Genomic DNA, 18,217 nt, shown 5'->3' on the forward strand with positions numbered 1-18,217 from the left:
GTTAAAAGACTTGAGTTTTGAAAGAAAAGCAACAAGGGAGAACTGCAAAGGTTCGGCCGCCGAAAATTGCATGGTTGCGGCTTCACGTTCGGCTGCCGAAGGTGGTCTGGCCAGCCACCTATAAAAGTGTAATACCCGGCTAGACTCCGGTATCGGAATCCCTACCGTCCGGTGGGACCTCGGATGTCGGAAACCTCTAGAAGGGTAAAACTATGATTTTATGAAATGTTTTCATGTATTTCATGTTTTTAAGTAAGAAATTAAATGAGTTTTTGCATGAAAAATCTTTGGAGGAAAACCCAGGTTCGGCCGCCGAAAGTCAAGTTCGGCCGCCGAACATGCATGCGTTTTGGAGGCACGTTAGGCCCCCGAAAGCATGAGTGAGGGAAGTCCAGGTTCGGCCGCCGAAAGTCAAGTTCGGCCGCCGAACATTGCATGGATACGGAGGCACATTCGGCCCCCGAACGTGGTCTGGCCAGCCACTATAAAAGGGTCCCTTAGCCGAAAACGGGCGAGCTTTTCCCCATTTTCGGCCAAGGTGAGCTTTCCGCCGCCCCTCACCCATTTTTGATGTTCTTCCTCTAAATCTTTCAAGATTTTCACTTGTTTTCCCTTGGTTTTGAAGATTTAAGCTTTTGAAACAAGTTTTGGAGCTTGGAAGTCTTGGAGCTAAATCCCTCCATTTTCCGAGCTAGGGTCGTTCTTCCTCTCGATCTTCAAGAGGTAAGCTTCGATCTATGCTTCTTTTATGTTTTATGAAAGTTTTATGCAAGTTGATGGGGTAGAATGCATGTTTAGGCTTGTTGTTAGGTTTATGGGTTTATGTTGTGATTTGAACAATGTATGTTGGAAATGTGTTGTTTGAAGTGTTGTAGTTGGGGTATATTATAGTTTGAGACCCCTAGGTGTGATGTATGATGTGTATGCATGTGTAGAAACAAGTTTATGCATGTTTTGAGGCGTTTTGGAGGCTGTGGACACAAGGGAGCCAAGTTTCTGCCCTTCGGCAGAAACTCAGGTTCGGCCGCCGAAGTGACTTTCGGCCGCCGAACCCCCTTGTGGAGGCAGTTTCGGCTGCCGAAGCCTGCCCCCGAAACTCAAGTTTCGTCTCTGTCTGGGAGGTTCGGCCGCCGAAAGTGCCGCCGAACCTGCATGACTTTCGGCTGCAGAGGGACTTTCGGCCGCCGAACCTGCCGCCGAAAGTGCCCTGTTCAGCCATTTCTTGCATGTTTTCATGTGATGTTTTCAGGATGTTTTAGGGGGGTTTTTGGGGAGTATTTTAGAGTCATATTCATGTATGTTTGGTCCCTCATTTGAGTCCACCTGTGTAGGTTCGGACCCGAGGAACCGAGACCCCCAGCAGTGAGCCAGCTGCTTCAGAGTCTCTTCAGAGCTAGCCAGAGGTGAGTGGAATAAACTTTAAGTTTTAAAGCAAATTAATGAAATGTTTTAGCATGATTCACGCATCATGAATGCCATGAGATATATTAGGTTGTTTGCATTAGAATTCACGAATATGTTGCATTGCATACTTTGTTGTTGATGTGGATGAATGTTGAATGATCCATTAGCCCTTGTATGTCATGATAGCCTATGTGAGTCCAGGTGTGCCTGCTACGGCTCTACGCCCCTGGCACTATGACAGATTATGGAAGTCCGGGTGTGCCTGCTACGGCTCTACGCCCCCGGCATGTATAAGTAAGAAAGATAGGGGCTAAATGGTGACAAGTTCATCCTTGTTGTGAAATGTTTGTGTTATGGCGCATACATGAAAGCATGATTTAAATTGACGTTTTATTATTCTGCTCACTGGGCTCTAGTAGCTCACCCCACTCCCTTTATCCCCAGAGTTGCAGGTACAGGATAGATCGGGAAGTCGGCTAGAGTGAAGTTAAGTCATGTATGTTGTAATAGATAGTAGTGGACATGAACATGATGTAATGAGTATTTATGACCATGTAATGTAATGAATGATTTGATGATGTATTGAGGATTATAGTAGTGCTTGACCTAGAGGTGTGTGAATCCCCATTATGTACAGAGTGTTTAAAGAGTAATGATGTTAATGACCATGATTATCCAAGCTGATATGTATGATGATGATACCCCATTGGAGCATTTGATGAGGACTCCAGTGTGGGGTTTATGTATGATTTTGTGCATGCACAGGTTTTGCTTGGATAAGAGAAAAGAAAAATTTTTACAGATCATGTATATGTTGTTATGTATGGGATTCCACAGGTTTACAGGAGGTATGTAGGCTTGCTACGGGTCCCGGCGGCCTTAAGCCGATCTGGATCCTAGCGCCGGTAACGGGTCGGATTTCCGGGTCGTTACAAAAAGGGCCAAGGGTCGGTGGAAGGAGGTTATTTCTCCTCCACTTGCAGCCAGAGGTGAGTTTCAGCCTCTCCCACGTTGACTTTCATGTTTTCCATGATTTTCATCAAAGCTTTCAAGAGTTTTAAGAGTTTTGGTGACTTATGAAGGTTTTGAGCAAAAGAACCAAGTTTTGAAGCTTGGAGCTTTGGAAGAGCTTTTCTTCATATCTCCACGTTAGGATCCTTCATCCTCAAGTTCTTTAAGAGGTAAGTGAAGATCCTGAGCTTCTTTGATGATTTTGAAGGTTTTATGAAGTTTGTATGGGTAGTATGCATGTTTAGGTTTAGGTGAGGTTTTTGGTGATTTGTGGTGTTCAAACATGTTTAAGTGTTATGTGCTATGTTTGTTTGGGGTTTTAGGGTAGTTTTAGACCCCTTTGTGCATATATATGTGTATATGCTAGTTGGGAGTAGTTGATATGCATGTTTGTAGGTTTTTGGGCAAAGTTTGCATGAAACAGAGCAGGGTTCTGCCCTTCGGGCAAAACCAGGTTCGGCCGCCGAACCCCTTGTGGAGGCAGTTTCGGCTGCCAAAGGTTACCCCCGAACGCTAGGCTTTCGGTTTAGACAGAGACTTTCGGCCGCCGAAAGAGGGAGTTCGGCCGCCGAAAGTGTGTGAGTTTCGTCTCTGGACGAGACCTTCGGCCGCCGAAGGTGCCGCCGAACATGCATGAGTTTCGTCTCTGGAGTGGGGTTTCGGCCGCCGAACCTGCCGCCGAAAGTGCCCTGTCCAGCTTTCTTTTGCATGTTTTATGTGATGGTTTTCGGTTTGTTTAGAGGGGTTTTGGGGAGTTTCTTAGAGATGTTCTTGAGTGAGTTTGGTCCCTCATTTGAGTCCACCTGTGTAGGTACGGACCAGAGGAATCAGGGAGGTCAGCAGTGAGTCCAGTGTCCGACCTGCAGAGTCAGTTCAGAGATAACTACATGTGAGTGGAACTAACTTTAATGTTTTAATATGAGAAATGGATATTTTTATCATGTTTCATGCATCATGAATATGCTATAGGCTGAGTGCATTAGTGAACACGAATATGGCGCATTGCATTTATCCTTGTACTTGGCACTGCTCCTTGTACATTGTTTCTATGAGACGGCACAGACTTCGTGAGGATTCATTAGCCCTCAGAGGAAAGACCTGGAACAGCCTTACGGGGACCAGGCACAAAGACCTGGAACAGCCCTACGGGGACCAGGCACATGGTACTCCGGTACCCCAGATGAGATAGAGGGAGTTTTGATCCGTCCGGCCGAGGTGATGTGCTTATGTGTTGCATTCCATGAGAGCATGTTTTAGCACCTGTGATTTTCTTACTAATCCCTACTAGAGCTCCTCATGGCTCTAGGCGGATCAAACTCAGAATGTTAAGCCTGGTTTTGCTCATAAACATACAACAATAAAGAAACATACATAAACTGATCATGAGACTCCACAAAGGGATGACAATTCTTATAAGTCAAGCACCATTCTATACACTATACATATATATTTACATGTCCACACTAGCTATTACACTACTCTGTACTCTTCCTGTACCCTGCTGAGTTGTCTCTGACCTCTGAACCTGCACAACTGGAGTTAGGGGAGAGGGATGAGCTACTATAGCCCAGTGAGTAGAATATCATGTATGGGATTGCACAGGTATACAGACAGGATAGCAGGCTTACTACGGGTCCCGGCGACCTTAAGTCGATCTGAATCCTAGTGCCGGTGGCAGTTCGGTGTCCGGGCTGTTACAGTTCTAATGACAGAGTCATCTCTGCAACAAAGTTAGCTAGCACCTAGGCTTTCATGGCCTTCCTTAGGACATACTTGATACCGTAGGCCGATAATATTACCGCCTAGGAGGATAACCGCCCTGACAATTCTGGTTGTGTAAAATCTTCCATAACGGGTAATCTATTCTGACTTCTATGGTATGTGACTCAATGTATGGTCACAGCTTTGTGGCTGACATTAGAACTATAAATGTCAACTTTTTGAGGGGAGGGTAGTTCAACTCTGCCCCTTCAACACCTAGCAGGCATAGTATACTGGGCTTCACCCCCACTGTTTTCACGAACAAGCATTGAGCAAACTGTTTCTTTTGTCACAGACAAGTATAGAAACAAAACTTCATCTTCAACGGGCGGGCTTAGCAGCAAAGGGGATGATAAAAAGGTTTTTAGACTTTCAAATACCTCTTTAACACTCTTCTCCCCGTTCAAACTTGCCTTTGCCTTTTAAGGTCTTGAAGAACGAGATGCACCTTCTGGCCGAGCACAATATGAAACAAACAAGTGCAATGACCCACACATTCAGCCTTTGTACCTCATTAATGGTTTTGGTGCTTCCATATTTTGGATGCCACTAATTTTCTCTAGGTTCGCCTCTATACCTCTTTCTGAGACTATATATTCTAGGAACTTCCGAGTTTTACTTCGAAGGTGCACTTTTTAGGGTTCAACTTCATGCCCACCATGTCCATAACGTCAAAAACTTTTCGGATAACTTATGATGGTCTTCCAAGGATCGACAGACTGGAATGGCGCTTTGCTCTTGATGATTATGTTAGCTAGATTTCCAGAACAGTGGAGAACTATCATCTCTAACTGCCTCTCTTCTTGCAATATAAAGATTTTGTGGAATGATCATCTCTCTCATAGCTTTCGACCATCTAGAGGGGTTCATCAGGGAGATCCTATTTCCCCCTACTTATTTGTTCTAGCTATGGAAAGGTTCAATCACCATATTTCTCAAGCTATTTCTGATGGACGTTGGATATTGGTTTCCCTAGCTCGCCACTGCCCTCTCTTGTCTCATTTATTCTTCGTTGATGACCTCCTGTTGTTTGCTAGGGTGTCCATTGAGCAGGTTCAATTGATTAAACAATGCCTTGAGGAATTTGGAGTAGCTTCCAGTCAGAGAGTTAATTATGCGAAGTCTAGAATCCTGTTCTTGTCATCTATTGACAGTGCTCTCCAAAATCAGATCTGTTCTGTTGCGGGGATGGCTCTTACAGAGGATATGGGAAGCTATTTAGGAGTCTTGATTGTCCATGGCCAACTTCGAAAGAATCTTTTCGATCCGCTCCTCTATAAGATGGATTCTGCTGTAGCTGGCTGGAAAACAGGCTTACTTTCATTAGCAGGGCATGTAACACTTGTGAAGTCGGTTATTTTTGTTTTACCTAATCATGTTATGCAATCTATCCCTCTTCCCAAGTTTGTCTATGATGAAATTGATAAGAAGATTTGCGGTTTCATTTGGAGTGATCAGATTGGGAGGCGTAGAGTCCATATGTTTAGCTGGGATATTCTCACGTTACCTGTGGATCACGGGAGTCTAGGTATACGAAGCTGTCGGGAGATGAATACTGCTTGGCTAAGATTGGTTGGCACCTCCTCAAGGATGCTATAGACTTTGGAGTCTTGTTTTGAGAGGGAAATATGGTGTGTTTAGCTGGAGCATGAATAGTTTTATGGCTAAACCTATTTTTTGTATAGTTTGGAAAAGAATTATTCAGAGCACCCCCTGTTAAGGAAAGGTATATACCAATCAGTTTATAACGGTATAATAACTAACTTTTAGGAGGATCATTGGATTGGCAATTCTCCTTCAAAATTTGTAACTATTTGTCCAATTCCAAAGAATATCAAGTCATCTATGGTTGCTTAAATGTGGTCACCAGCAGGTTGGAATGGGGAGCTCGTCTGCTCGTCTTAATGAAGAAGCTTGCCTTTAATTAAAACCCGTGTCTAGTTTCTGATTTGGATGCTATGGATGAGGTGGCTTGACAGCTCTTAAATAATGGGGTGTTTTCTGTTAAGACCACATATGCACTAATGAATCTATTTGTGCACTAGCCAAAGAAAGAGCTGTGAAAGACTCTATAGAGAATAAAGGAGTCGCAATGCTGTCGTATGTTCCTTTGGTTAGTTCTATAGGAGAAAATCATGATGAATACTGGGAGATTTCGACGAGGATTTACTGATGATCTAGGTTGCATTATTTGTGGTGCAAGTGAGGAATCCATCCTCCATGTGCTTTGAGATTGTCTTACTGCAACTCAGGTTTGGCAGTGTGTTTGGGATGTATACTTCATTCTTTAACCTTCCAGTATTGAGTTGGATTCTAGTTGAGGCAGAGTTTTTTTCTTCTATTGCTCATAATTTTCATCCTCTGGATGTCTTGTGTATTACCATCTAGTGGATTTGGAGCGGACAAATGAGATTGTCTTTCAATTCTTCAAACCTATTAGCTGCCTTAATGCAAAGTTGTGTTTATTATTAGCCCAATTTAGCTGTAATAATGATGCATAGGTTAAACGCTCTAGTAGCTCTTATCATCCTGTGAAAACCATTATTTCTGTTAGGTGGCAAGTCTCAGCAAAGGGATGAATTGTGATGGTGCTGGTAAAGAAAATCCAGGACATGGGGATGCAGGTGGAGTGATATGGAATAGTATGAATACCGTGAGATTGGGTGTGTATAATGCCATTATGGCTGATTTAAAGAGTCTAATTCATGGTTTACAATGTGACTTGGACCATAGGTTTCGATGGGTGGAAGTTAATATAGGCACCAAATTGGTACTGGATACCCATTGTTTTAAAGAAATAATAAGTTAGCGGATTATTTAACTAATTTAACTGTTTTTTTCACATTCAAAATTTTAAAATCATTTGAGTTTTTACACCTGGACAGATAAGGTGTTGAATGGTTTAGAGTAGTGCATATTGTGTCAGTAACAGTTTATCTTATTGGATAATCTCATTTTTGAATAAAAAAAATTGAAATTATTTTAATTAATAATATTTTTTTATGTAAGCTGTGTGTAAATTGTGGTCTATATATAACGCTCACATTTGGCTTTTGCTTTCACTTTCCATTTCTGTGAGCTCGCAAGCTGCTGTTACTCTCACTCTCTTCCTCTGCTCTGGATTCCGCTCTCCAGATCTGATCCTAAAACTCCCAAGGTAAGTTAGAAACCCTAATCTCCTTCCTATCTCTTCTTCTATCTTTGATTTGGAGAGTTATATCAACATCTTCTTCGCTTTTGCTTTTACTGATTTGATGTTTTCGCTTCGCATTGTTTGCCGATTTTTTCCTAATCTCAGTACTTGAAGTGTTAGCTTAAATAGCTTCGAACTAAAATTGCATTCTTCTGTTGGATCTGTTGTTTCTCTTTAGTTTTGGATTGAGACGCTTCTTTTCTTGAATATAATTAGGATGATTGTGGGTTATGGATATTTTTCTGTTTTGTACTGAAACTGACACAAGGTTAATGGGTGCTGTTATTTTGCTTTGGTTTTGGTTATGGGTAGCTAGCTTATTTGGGAATAGAAGGTTCCAGATATGTAGGCTTTTCTTTATTTGTGGGCTACTATATTCTGCTGTTTTTTATTTTGTCTGCTGGTTACGCCTATTATTTTTCCTGTTTCTTTTACCCTTCCTTTGGCATGATTCATTTTGAAAGAAAAGAATTCAGATGAATTCTTGCAAAATCATGCAAGAATTCAACTTCCTTTAAAATGAAAATTTTTTAAGTTAAAAAGTATTGAATTCTTTCATTCCAAATAAGAAATTTGAAAGAAAAGAATTGAATGGAATTGAATTCTTGTAAAATCTTTGATTCTAAACAAGGGTTTAATATTTTGCAACTTATTTGTTAATTGCATAGCTTGTCTTTGTAATATGGCTTCTATAAGCCACTGTGTCTTGATGAAAATAGTTTCCAGTCAAGTCGTGCAGTTAATTTTGTATGTAGTTCTAGATTATAGGACCCATAACAAAGCTTTTAAGTGCTTACTATGTGTTTCATTAGGTCTGTTAGGTGAGAGTAAAGAAGGGATAAATAAATGTCAGAAGGGGCGAGTAACTTTTCTACCTTTGATTGGAAGAAGGTGAGCTGGTAGTAGGTAAGGTTAAGGAAGAATAAGCCTTACCCTCCATCATCCCTCAAATCTCAGTTTTCTTACACTCCAATATGGGGGTATAAGGAGGAGGGGTAAAAGTAAGTTATTATGTTACCTCTTTATACCCTTCCTTCACCTCTTTCAAAATACAAAAAAAAAAAAAGAAAAAAGAAAAAAAAAAACATTGCCTCCTCCTTCACAAACATGCAACTTCTTTACTATGATCCTTCTTACTCTTCTTGAGGTCCTTTTTCCTTCCATTAAATTACCTTTCCTCACCCTATCCAAACAGAATGTAAAAATTGAGATCAGATAAGAAGCCCAAAAGTTTTATAAAAGCATTTTCCTCCGCACATGCCCAGGGTCTTAGAATTTCCAAGTAACGGGGGCACTCTAGTATGGATCAAGTTGCAGATGCACCTTTCAAGACTTGTTTGTTTGGAAACTGAATATTTTTTAATTTTGGAAATTGAAGTGACTGTGCCGGGCAAGGAAGCTTGTGTGATTCTCATTATTAAATTCAAATGTTAGTGACATAGATTGCTATAAAACTTTATGAGCTTACTTGTTCACCTTCTGATGACTGATGCTTGCAATGATTGCCCAAACTGCTGCTTGTTTTTCATGATTTATTCTTTGTTCTCATCAGATGGTTTCATCTTGTTTCTTGATGTTTTTTCCTAGAAAATGGGTCGTGGAGTTAGCAGTGGTGGAGGCCAAAGCTCATTGGGCTATCTTTTTGGGAATGGAGAGGCTCCAAAGCCCTCCACCAACACCCAACATGCTTCAAATGATGGGCAAACCATGAATAATGTGCCTCCCTCCAAACCTGTTTCTGCTCCTCAGCCGGTAGATGTGACCAAGCAGATACCTGCTGGTATTAATAGTACTTCTGCAAACAACTACATGCGTGCAGATGGCCAGAATACTGGAAACTTCCTCACGGTATGATTTTTAGTGATTATGCTCTTCTTCTTTGGCAAAGTGCAAATGGGTTACTGTTTGGATTTCTTGTCTATGCATGGATGTAAATTTTTTCAGCTTCATGATGTCTCATGAAACTTTTCAAGATGAAGAAATATACTTGATTTAATCTCTGTAAAGTTTCATTTGTTTTATTGGAACGAACTGGAACTACCCGGCTGATTGTCATGCATAAATACAAATGGAAGCAGTATCTTTTCAATTTATTCCACATAATATTTCTTGTTTGCAAAGTTCTGGGATTTGTGAAGTCTGCACTTCTGTATTTTTAGTAAGAGAAAAATCTTGTGTAGAATTGCCATGCATTGAAGTCAAATCTGTTAATCTGTTTTTTGAAGTCGAAAGTCCTCTCAAGTGTTATGATGGAACTTCAAGCTTGCAAATATTAAGTCTAGGCTGATAACCATTTCTCTTTCATATTCATTCTCTAAAATGATTCTGGTGTTAGTATTCAATTCATAAGCTGTAACTTAATAACTAGGGTTTATTTAGCATTGCTATTCGAACTGTGAGAAAAACACTTTCTTAAACATGTTACTTAGAGGGTATTAAAAAACGATTTTAACTAAATTTGACATATTTTAGTTATAAAAATACTAAAACAACAAAATTACTTTTTTCAAACCGTTTTTTGCAATAACATAGTGCTTTTTCTAAAATGCCTTTTTTTTGGCCCTCAACAAAGCCTTGTGAGCAAGGGTTGATGGGAACATCATGGAGCTTTTGATTGAAGGAAGAGATGAATAATTCAAAACATTTTATCAAAGGAATTGTTTATGGTGCTTTGAGAATCTTTCTTGAGAGCTGCTTTTAAACACTCAAACGAATCTTAACTGTGTTTCATGACATGCAAATTTATTCTTTCTTGAAGTTGTCAATTCAGTAGCCTAACAAAATTTCTTACTGAGTGCAGGATCGACCTTCAACCAAAGTCCATGCTGCTCCTGGTGGTGGATCTTCTCTGGGATACCTCTTCGGTGGTGGTAGTAACTGAGATATACCTTAATCCCATCCTGATGGAAGTTCTATATGTCAATTCTTGTGGAAACCTGTAGTTTGGATGATGCATTGGAAACCTGTAGTTTGGATGAAGCAATGCATTCACTATAGTACATTTTAAGCGAACCTGTTGGATCATGCGATGTAACATATTGGTGGTGGTGGTGTTTGTTTTGTTCAATCAAAAGGCATTTTATATGCATGAACTTTACTATTGTGTTTTCAGCGATATTTCTATTTGCAGAGGGAGCTTTGCTCCTTCCAGTAGATTCTCTCCCCCTTTTTATGTATGTGAATATATCAAGGTTTTCTTCCATTGTTAATGTCTAGTTTAAAGTAGGTATAGATTCATGTTGATGTTGATTAGGATTTTTATTTGTGAAACCTTTTCTGTCAAATGGGGTTATTAAATTGATAATGGGGAAAAGTAGCAGTCGCTGAAACAACGTTGAATGCCTTCAGGAGTCTGCCATTACCATTCACGTCTGGGAGACAACGTTGTCTAACTTTTGTAGAATCGTATTATACAATCATATTCCAAAGATAACTTATTTAAAAACCTACTTTTAAAAATATAAATATATTTATATAAATAACCATATAAACTATTTAAAAAAGAAAACTATCACACACATCTCTAAATATAGGCATTTATTTATTTTTTTTTTGAAATGAAAATTGAGAGAATAGATCTAAACGGGCATTGTTATTAAGTTTAATAATCAAATTATTTTAATTTAATATGAGAATAATTAAACCCAGTTTCCATATCCCCAATCCCCTACTCAAACAAAAAAGTTAAAATTATTTAACATAACAAACATATACATACACAGGTTATATGTGTACTTCCCCAAAATACAAATGAATTTGTTTAATACAAATGGATTATTATATTTTCAGAATACAATTAAGCTTGTTAATTTTTATACATGGGTTTATTAACGCTTCCAAAATACACATGAATTAGCTCAACATAGATGGAGCAACCATGCACACAAAAATAATTACGCATTTCTTTGACAGGCTTGCTGGGAACACAAATAACAAGTAATGAAGAAGCAATTTACTAACAAATCTCTATATGTACATAAATTCAAACAGAATGACAGTATGGTAATCCTAAAAATGATGCATAGCATCCATCCAGCAGACAGATTGCGGTTAGGCCATTTATTGTTTAGGAGCTACAGGAGCAGGAATTATACCCCATTTTCTGCGGACATCATCTAAATCCTCGTGAAAGTGCTTCTCATAATATACACACATGAGATCTGTGCACCGCATTCCAGCTTGGGTGGCCCATGGGAAGTAGTGCTGAAAGAACAATCTCCTTTGCTTCTCACTAAATCTTGCCGTGCCCCCTACAACGGACATTATACACATTGGAAGGTACATTTGTTCAAACTCTATCACCTTTAGTGCTGACTCACCGATTAGGTTGGTGGGGAGGTCAAATAGCGTGTGCCAGAAATCGTGCACTTCACGAGCTCGCATTGCTACATATGCCAGTTCATCTGTGTCCATAAATCGCACTGGAGGGCGATCATCTGGAGAAAAGTTCCTAGATCCCATGAATCTTGCATAAGCAGCACCAAATGTATTTGCTGGCAAATCCCATGCATGGCCCACTTCTGTAGATATCACACGTGGTCTCTCCAAGAGAACTGCCTGTTAAAAAGATAAAATTGTTGGTTTTGCTTATTGCAAAATGAGTCGCATATGATTTGCTCTCCTAGACATGCATAAAGAAAGCTCCATATAATCACTTTAATGGGGCAAATGGATCCTCGTTTTATAGGCTTCTCATTCAAAAGTTCTCTTTTCAACATAAAATCTTGGAGAACATCTCAATCCTTGGTTAAACAGACCACCAAATCGATAAACTCATATCTGATGAAGGCATTGATCTCTATAAGATGTCCAGCTTTCTGGGCTTTACCAGTTGATGACCATGAGATTTCACATGCAATCCCCTGGACTCAAAAATGATGGACATTCTATTGCTATTAAAAAAAAAAGCTTCTAGAAAGAATGATCAATTGCCTCTAAATTGGTAAATTTTGCGCCGGAAAAGGGGAAGAACATTGGTATGCGCCTGAAGCCCAAAAACAAGCAAGAAAATGCAAAATTGATGTGTTTTGATGATTGGAGCAAATCAGCAAAGTCACTTTTTTCAACTATTTGTGAGGTTATTTCACTGGCAATCCATCACTTGAAGCTTATTAACAATAAATGTGGACAATCAATAAATGGAAATAGTAAAGTAAAATCTACTTTACTACTGCTGCTGTTGCTTCGCCTGTGGCATTTCTGATTATAATACCTGATAAGTTGAATATGTGCCAATATTATGTTGAAAACACAAAAAAAGGGTTTCAGACATGTTCATAGTAAGAGGCTCCATAAATTATTTCACATGAATCTAGTTCTAATATAACTAACCAGTTACCATAGACATTTCATCAAAGAACATGATGTTCAGTCAAATCCAAAAGGCTGGATAAGCTTTCACTATTTGCATTAGTAGGTATGAGACTGATTAATAGAATACCATAATAGGGAATCTTAAATGGTTCATCATCATAAATAGCGTACATTCCCATATCGGTATCACCATTCATATGTCATGAATCCAAATATAAAGAATAGTACGGAGAAGAAGAATATAGACAAAGAAACTCACCCTGCCTTCTGGGCTCCTCTTCATCCTCTCAAGAACCCTTTCAAAAGCAGGCTTCCCGGTTGTTTCTCCAAGAGCTGCTATCAGATCTGCTCTCCGTGGATCTAGCAATGCACCTATTGCTGAGCCAAGCGCAACTGCAGCCTGTTGCCACTGGTTCAGCTGGATTCGTGCACCCTTTATCATTGCACAGACTAAACCTGCCACCACACCCCAAAAGAAAAAAAATAGTCGTTGGATAGCATAACATTGTTAAAAGAGAATGGGATAGTGGTTTTCTCAAAGTAACATTGCATAGGAAAATGGAAAACCAAACTTGAGCTCATACCCACTCTATATATAAGCTCGAATTCAGATCGTGAAATGTTTAATGAACTTTGAGCTCAGCTTGTACTAAGCTCACTTATCACAATAATGAGCCTCAATCGAGCTCTGTTCGATTAAGCTCGTTATCACGTTTCTAAGCTCAAACTCAAGCTTGAGATAAGTTTAAATTAGCTCATTGAGCTCACTTACAAGAGCTCAACAGCAAGCTCGAGCTCCAATTCCTTGTTCAGACCACATTATACTTGTAGCACACCTTAATAAGTCATTACTCATTACTAATACAAATAACAAAAAATAAAAAAGAACAATCACATTCCAGAAAGATACAACAACACAAGGCAGATAAAACAATTTCTTCAAACCAATTCAAATATCAAATAAATCAAAGCAAACTAAACCAGAATTTGGAGGAAAACAAGCAAAATAATTCCATCTTGTACTGTCCCCGCTTGCTTGAGGTAAAAATCTCATAATTACACAATAGCTGCTCAATTATATGCATTTATATGCTGCTCATTTACCTAATAACAAGTTAGATTCAGCAAGCCCACAGGTTACATTCATGTATTATTACACCATAAACAATTAAAAGCTCTCAACACAACTAATAGATTTATGATAATAACCGAGCTTCAGTCCTACCAAATACTAGTAGATGTACCTTCGGTCCTTTGAAAAGCACTGAAAGCAAGAGATGAAACTCAAAGAACTTTCACAAATGAGCTGAATCGAAGACAAATTTAGAGATGTGTGTGTGTGTGTGTGTGTACACACACACATATATATTCTCATATATTGATTCCTAAAGACTCTGATATGGTGGTACAGATGCTTGTTGCCAAAAATTCGAAATACAACCAATACCCTTTTCCAAGTTTTAATGTTACCTGAGATTAAATTTTTTTGCAACAAAATTAAGAGATTAAATGTACCTGAGACAGAGCAGGAGATTAAATGGAAGCTCAGGGCTGAATCGAAGGGAGGCGTGCGGCGCCAGAGATGCTGACCTGCCCAAGGAGCGCGACGCGGCGATGCTGATGCAATCCTGCTCAGGGAACGCGGGATGCGGCGGGAATGATGAGCAGGCGGCTTTAGATGCGCGCAGGGAAGGCAACGGTGCGGCTCAGGGAATGGCGCTGAGAAGGCAGCTGCGAGGAGAACAGGGAGTGGGATTGGGCATGGGAGCGAATTGGTAATGGAGATCGGGAGGGGAGTAGAGGGCAGACGAATTTTGTTGTGTTAAAAACTACGTAGTTTTGTTTTACTTAAGGTGGAAGCTGCAAAAGGGTTGTGGGTTTATACATGACAGGACTATTATCAATTTTCTCAGGTTTTAGGAATTTAAGATGCAATTGGTAACACTTTTTTTTATTTTCTAAAACTTAGAAACAGCGTTTTATTTTTATTATTTATTTTTTAAAATAATTTTCTAAAAACTATTTATATAAAAATAAATTTATAAACTTTTATATAAAATTAAGAACTAAAATATTTTTTAAGTATAATATTTAATAATAAAATAAGAATATAAATAATTTTATTAATGATTATGTAAATTATTTTTATAAAATTATATAATATTATAATAAATAAAATTATTATTTGATCTTTTTTATAAAGAAAACTTATTTAGTTTCTCTATTGTATAGAAAATTTATTTAGTTAGTTTCTCGATTTTAAAAAATTATATTAAAATATTTGTCTGATTTTAAAAAGTTTACTAATTAATTTTTTTTATAAATGTTGATCATTAAATATTATAAAAAAATAAAAATTACTATTTAGTTTATATAATATAAGAAAATTTACTAAATAATTCATTAATTTTAAAAAATACATTAATAAATTTTTGAAATTATAAAAAAATTTATTAATTAATCCCTCCATCAATTTTTAGCTAGTATTGCAAAAAATTTTAAAATTCTCTCAATACAAAGGAGTAGTTAGTAGAAATTTTTATAAAACTGAGAAACTAACCAATTAATTTTCTCTTATGATAGAGACTACTAAAATATTTAACGACTAAAACTAATGAAATGACTAATTAATATATTTTTAATACTTTAATGATATTTTAATATATTTTCCAAAATTAAGACCTAACTAATGAGTTTTTTCGTATCATAAGAACTAAATAGTAAATTTTTATTGCAAAAAGTCTAAAACATCCTCAATATGGAGAGACTAGTTGATATTGCTAAAATCAAAATAATAATGTAGCTAAAATAGAATTGTGCTGTGATTGGTTAGTCCTGCAAGATAGAGAAAGTGAGGTGGGCACCCACTCCGATGCTCAAGTCAGTAAATTGGAAAAAATGGTGAATGAAGAACTTGAAAGTATTTGTCCAAGAGAATTGCATACTTTTGTTTTTGTGATCGTTTCCCATTTATACCTTAAGAGTGTGGGGATAAATGTAGCATTTTATGTTGGTAATGGATCTTCACTGGCTAATTGGTCAGGAATCCCGTGATCACAAGTATAAAGAGGATTTGCTGGATTGTAGCTGTTAGCAGTAACTTCCTTATGAAGCCTTGCCCTAAAGCTGAGAGGGTGAGTCTGCCGACCTCAGGCCGACTTGAAACGCCCATGTCTTCTTTTCTTCAGGTGGGATTGCGTATTGGTTTATTAGATCTTTGCCACGTGACCTTACCTTATGGTGAGAGCTCACTACCTACTTTGGGCGATTGTTGTATAACATCATAGGTCTCCCGCTAGTCTTCGATTCTTTAGATTCGAATGTGACAGTTATTTTCATGATTTGGGGCATGTGGCTTGTTTGTTCAGGTTGAGCGCACGATATCCTTGCTTTCTTCTTCCTTGCCATGCTGACTAGTCAGGTCCAAGATCTTGTCTGGCAAAAACTGATCCGAGCGATATAGTAATGCCTTGATGAGTTTTCGGGCTCTCTCTAGCACTAACCAGTCCTAGGGATCATTCAAGCATCTTCTAACCCTTGCGAGTTCCTTGGCCTTTTTCGGGAGTTTTCTAGCCCTATCGACCTTTTAGGCACTCTCTAGCCCTGATGAGCTTATCGGCATTTTCTAGCTCTAACGTGCTTCCGGGCTTTCTCTAGCCTTGATGAGTTTTCGAGCATTCTCTAGTCTTAACCGTGCTTCCGGTTATTCTCTAGCCCTGACGAGCTTATGGGCATTTCCTAGCCCTAACATGCTTCTGGGCTTTCTCTCGCCCTAACAAGCTTTCGGGCATTTTCTAGCCCTGGCGTGCTTCCGAGCTCTATCTAACCCTAACGAGCTTTTGGGCATTCTCTAGCCCTTATATGCTTTCGAGCTTTCTCTAGCCCTAACCGTACTTCCGGGCATTCTCTAGCCCTGACGTGCTTTCGGGCTTTCTCTTACTATGACGAGCTTTTGGGCATTCTCTAGTCTTGATGAGCTTTCAGGCATTCCTAACCCTGATGTGCTTCTGAGCTTTCTCTAGCCTTGACGAGCTTTCGAGCATTTTCTAACCCTGACATGCTTCTGGGCTTTCTTTAATCCTGACCGTCAAGAAGTCTTGCCCGCCTACAATGGGCCTTCTTCCTTCGCAAAAAAGTTTTGGATTTCCGAAGTTGATTGCTAGAGCAGTGACAGATGCCTAGGAGACTTTTTGGGAGATGGGACCAATGCTCTCGGTCGCGTGGCTTGGCTTATACCGGCCTTATATCCTAGCCATCAAAGGCCTTAGAATCTTCTTATGAAACGGGATTAATACTCCGTTATTCAGCCTGGCGTATACTCGCCTTGCGGCCTAGCATGAAATGTCTTAGAATTATTTCGTGAATGGGACTAACACCCAGTTGGCCTGGCGTAACTTGCCTTACGGCTTAGTATGAGATGCCTTAATTAGTGGGTCCAACGCACGATCTTTTGGCCTGATGGTTTTCCGACTTATAGTCTTGTTTCAATGGGTCCAACACACGATCTTTTGGCCTGACGGTTTTTTAACTTATGGCCTTATTTTAATGAGACTAACACTCAGTCTTTTGACCTGACAGATTCTCAACTTGTGGCTTTAGTTTGTCTGTTTCCATAGTCCAATGCCCAAATTATGGCCTGGCAATTGCCTTATGGCCTTTGTTTGTTTTTGTTTTCGCGGTCCAATACCCAGATTATGGCCTTATGGCCTTGTTATGCGGGACCCATGTTCAAATGGCCTTGTTATGTGGGGCCCATGCCTGGATGGCCTTGTGGTCTTGTTATGCAGGACTGACGCTCAGATGGCCTTGTGGCCTTATTAAGTGGGACCCATGTTCGGATGGCCTTGTGGCCTTGTTATGCGAAAACTATGCCCGAATGGCCTTATGACCTTATTATACGAGACCGACACTCGGATGGTCTTGTGGCCTTGTTATGTGAGGCCCATGCCTGAATGGCCTTGTGGCCTTATTTAGTGGGACCAATGCCCAGATGATGGTCTGGTGGAAACTGCGATGTGAACTACCCTGGTGGAACCTGTCTTGTGGCCATTGTTCTTGTCTTCATGCTTTCATCCATCTAATGTTTCTGACTTTCCTGTAAAAAAAGAAGCTTGAAGAATGGATGCCAACATTTCCATAATTCACAAACATTTTTGTAAAATAAAAGACTTGGTCGTTTGACTTGACTAATTTAAAAACTTGGAGTTTGACTCAAGAGCTTAACATTTATGACATTCTCCTTATTGCTACTCCTATTAACACTCGATCCTCCTGCAATTGTATGAATAACCCCGACAGGTTCACTGTCAAGGGTGATTTCAAGAATTGTTACCTTGAACTCTGACTTTACAAAGATTATAACTAGAAGCAAGACGACAACGTTTTGTTCTTGACAATGAAACGGTGTGGAGAGGCCAACCTGCTGAGAGGTTGACCTAAGCAGACCTGTGCAAAGAGGTTGACCTAAGCAAGCCTATGCGAAGAGGCAGGTCTAAGCAGACCTGTGCAGAGAAGCAGACCTAAGCAAACTTGTGT

The 18,217-nt window shown here is 39.3% G+C and overlaps 2 protein-coding genes across 2 annotated transcripts; one reads left to right on the forward strand and one right to left on the reverse strand.

Moving 5' to 3' along the window:
- The first annotated feature begins 7,144 nt into the window (after window positions 1–7,144).
- Window positions 7,145–10,571, forward strand: LOC110614241 (protein SPIRAL1-like 1). The gene is made up of 3 exons (XM_021755728.2): window positions 7,145–7,333; window positions 8,957–9,217; window positions 10,170–10,571. The coding sequence occupies exons 2-3, from the start codon at window positions 8,960–8,962 to the stop codon at window positions 10,248–10,250; spliced, it is 339 nt and encodes a 112-aa protein (XP_021611420.1). The 5' UTR covers window positions 7,145–7,333; window positions 8,957–8,959; the 3' UTR covers window positions 10,251–10,571.
- Window positions 10,572–11,238: 667 nt separating this feature from the next.
- Window positions 11,239–14,541, reverse strand: LOC110614260 (ubiquinone biosynthesis protein COQ4 homolog, mitochondrial). The gene is made up of 3 exons (XM_021755749.2): window positions 14,198–14,541; window positions 12,942–13,138; window positions 11,239–11,926 (listed from the first exon to the last, which is right to left on the reverse strand). The coding sequence occupies exons 2-3, from the start codon at window positions 13,122–13,124 to the stop codon at window positions 11,429–11,431; spliced, it is 681 nt and encodes a 226-aa protein (XP_021611441.1). The 5' UTR covers window positions 13,125–13,138; window positions 14,198–14,541; the 3' UTR covers window positions 11,239–11,428.
- Window positions 14,542–18,217: the final 3,676 nt, after the last annotated feature.

This window comes from Manihot esculenta, chromosome 5, assembly GCF_001659605.2.
Source record: "Manihot esculenta cultivar AM560-2 chromosome 5, M.esculenta_v8, whole genome shotgun sequence".
Taxonomy (NCBI): Eukaryota; Viridiplantae; Streptophyta; class Magnoliopsida; order Malpighiales; family Euphorbiaceae; genus Manihot; species Manihot esculenta.

What these genes read in the sequence shown, in the direction of transcription:
- LOC110614260 (XM_021755749.2), bottom strand. Translation starts at nt 13,124, where the DNA reads ATGATAAAGGGTGCACGAATCCAGCTGAACCAGTGGCAACAGGCTGCA. An exon ending in AGAGGAGCCCAGAAGGCAGG is followed by an intron (nt 11,927 to 12,941) that starts GTGAGTTTCTTT and finishes TCTTTTTAACAG; the next exon opens with GCAGTTCTCTTGGAGAGACC.
- LOC110614241 (XM_021755728.2), top strand. Translation starts at nt 8,960, where the DNA reads ATGGGTCGTGGAGTTAGCAGTGGTGGAGGCCAAAGCTCATTGGGCTAT. An exon ending in ATACTGGAAACTTCCTCACG is followed by an intron (nt 9,218 to 10,169) that starts GTATGATTTTTA and finishes TACTGAGTGCAG; the next exon opens with GATCGACCTTCAACCAAAGT.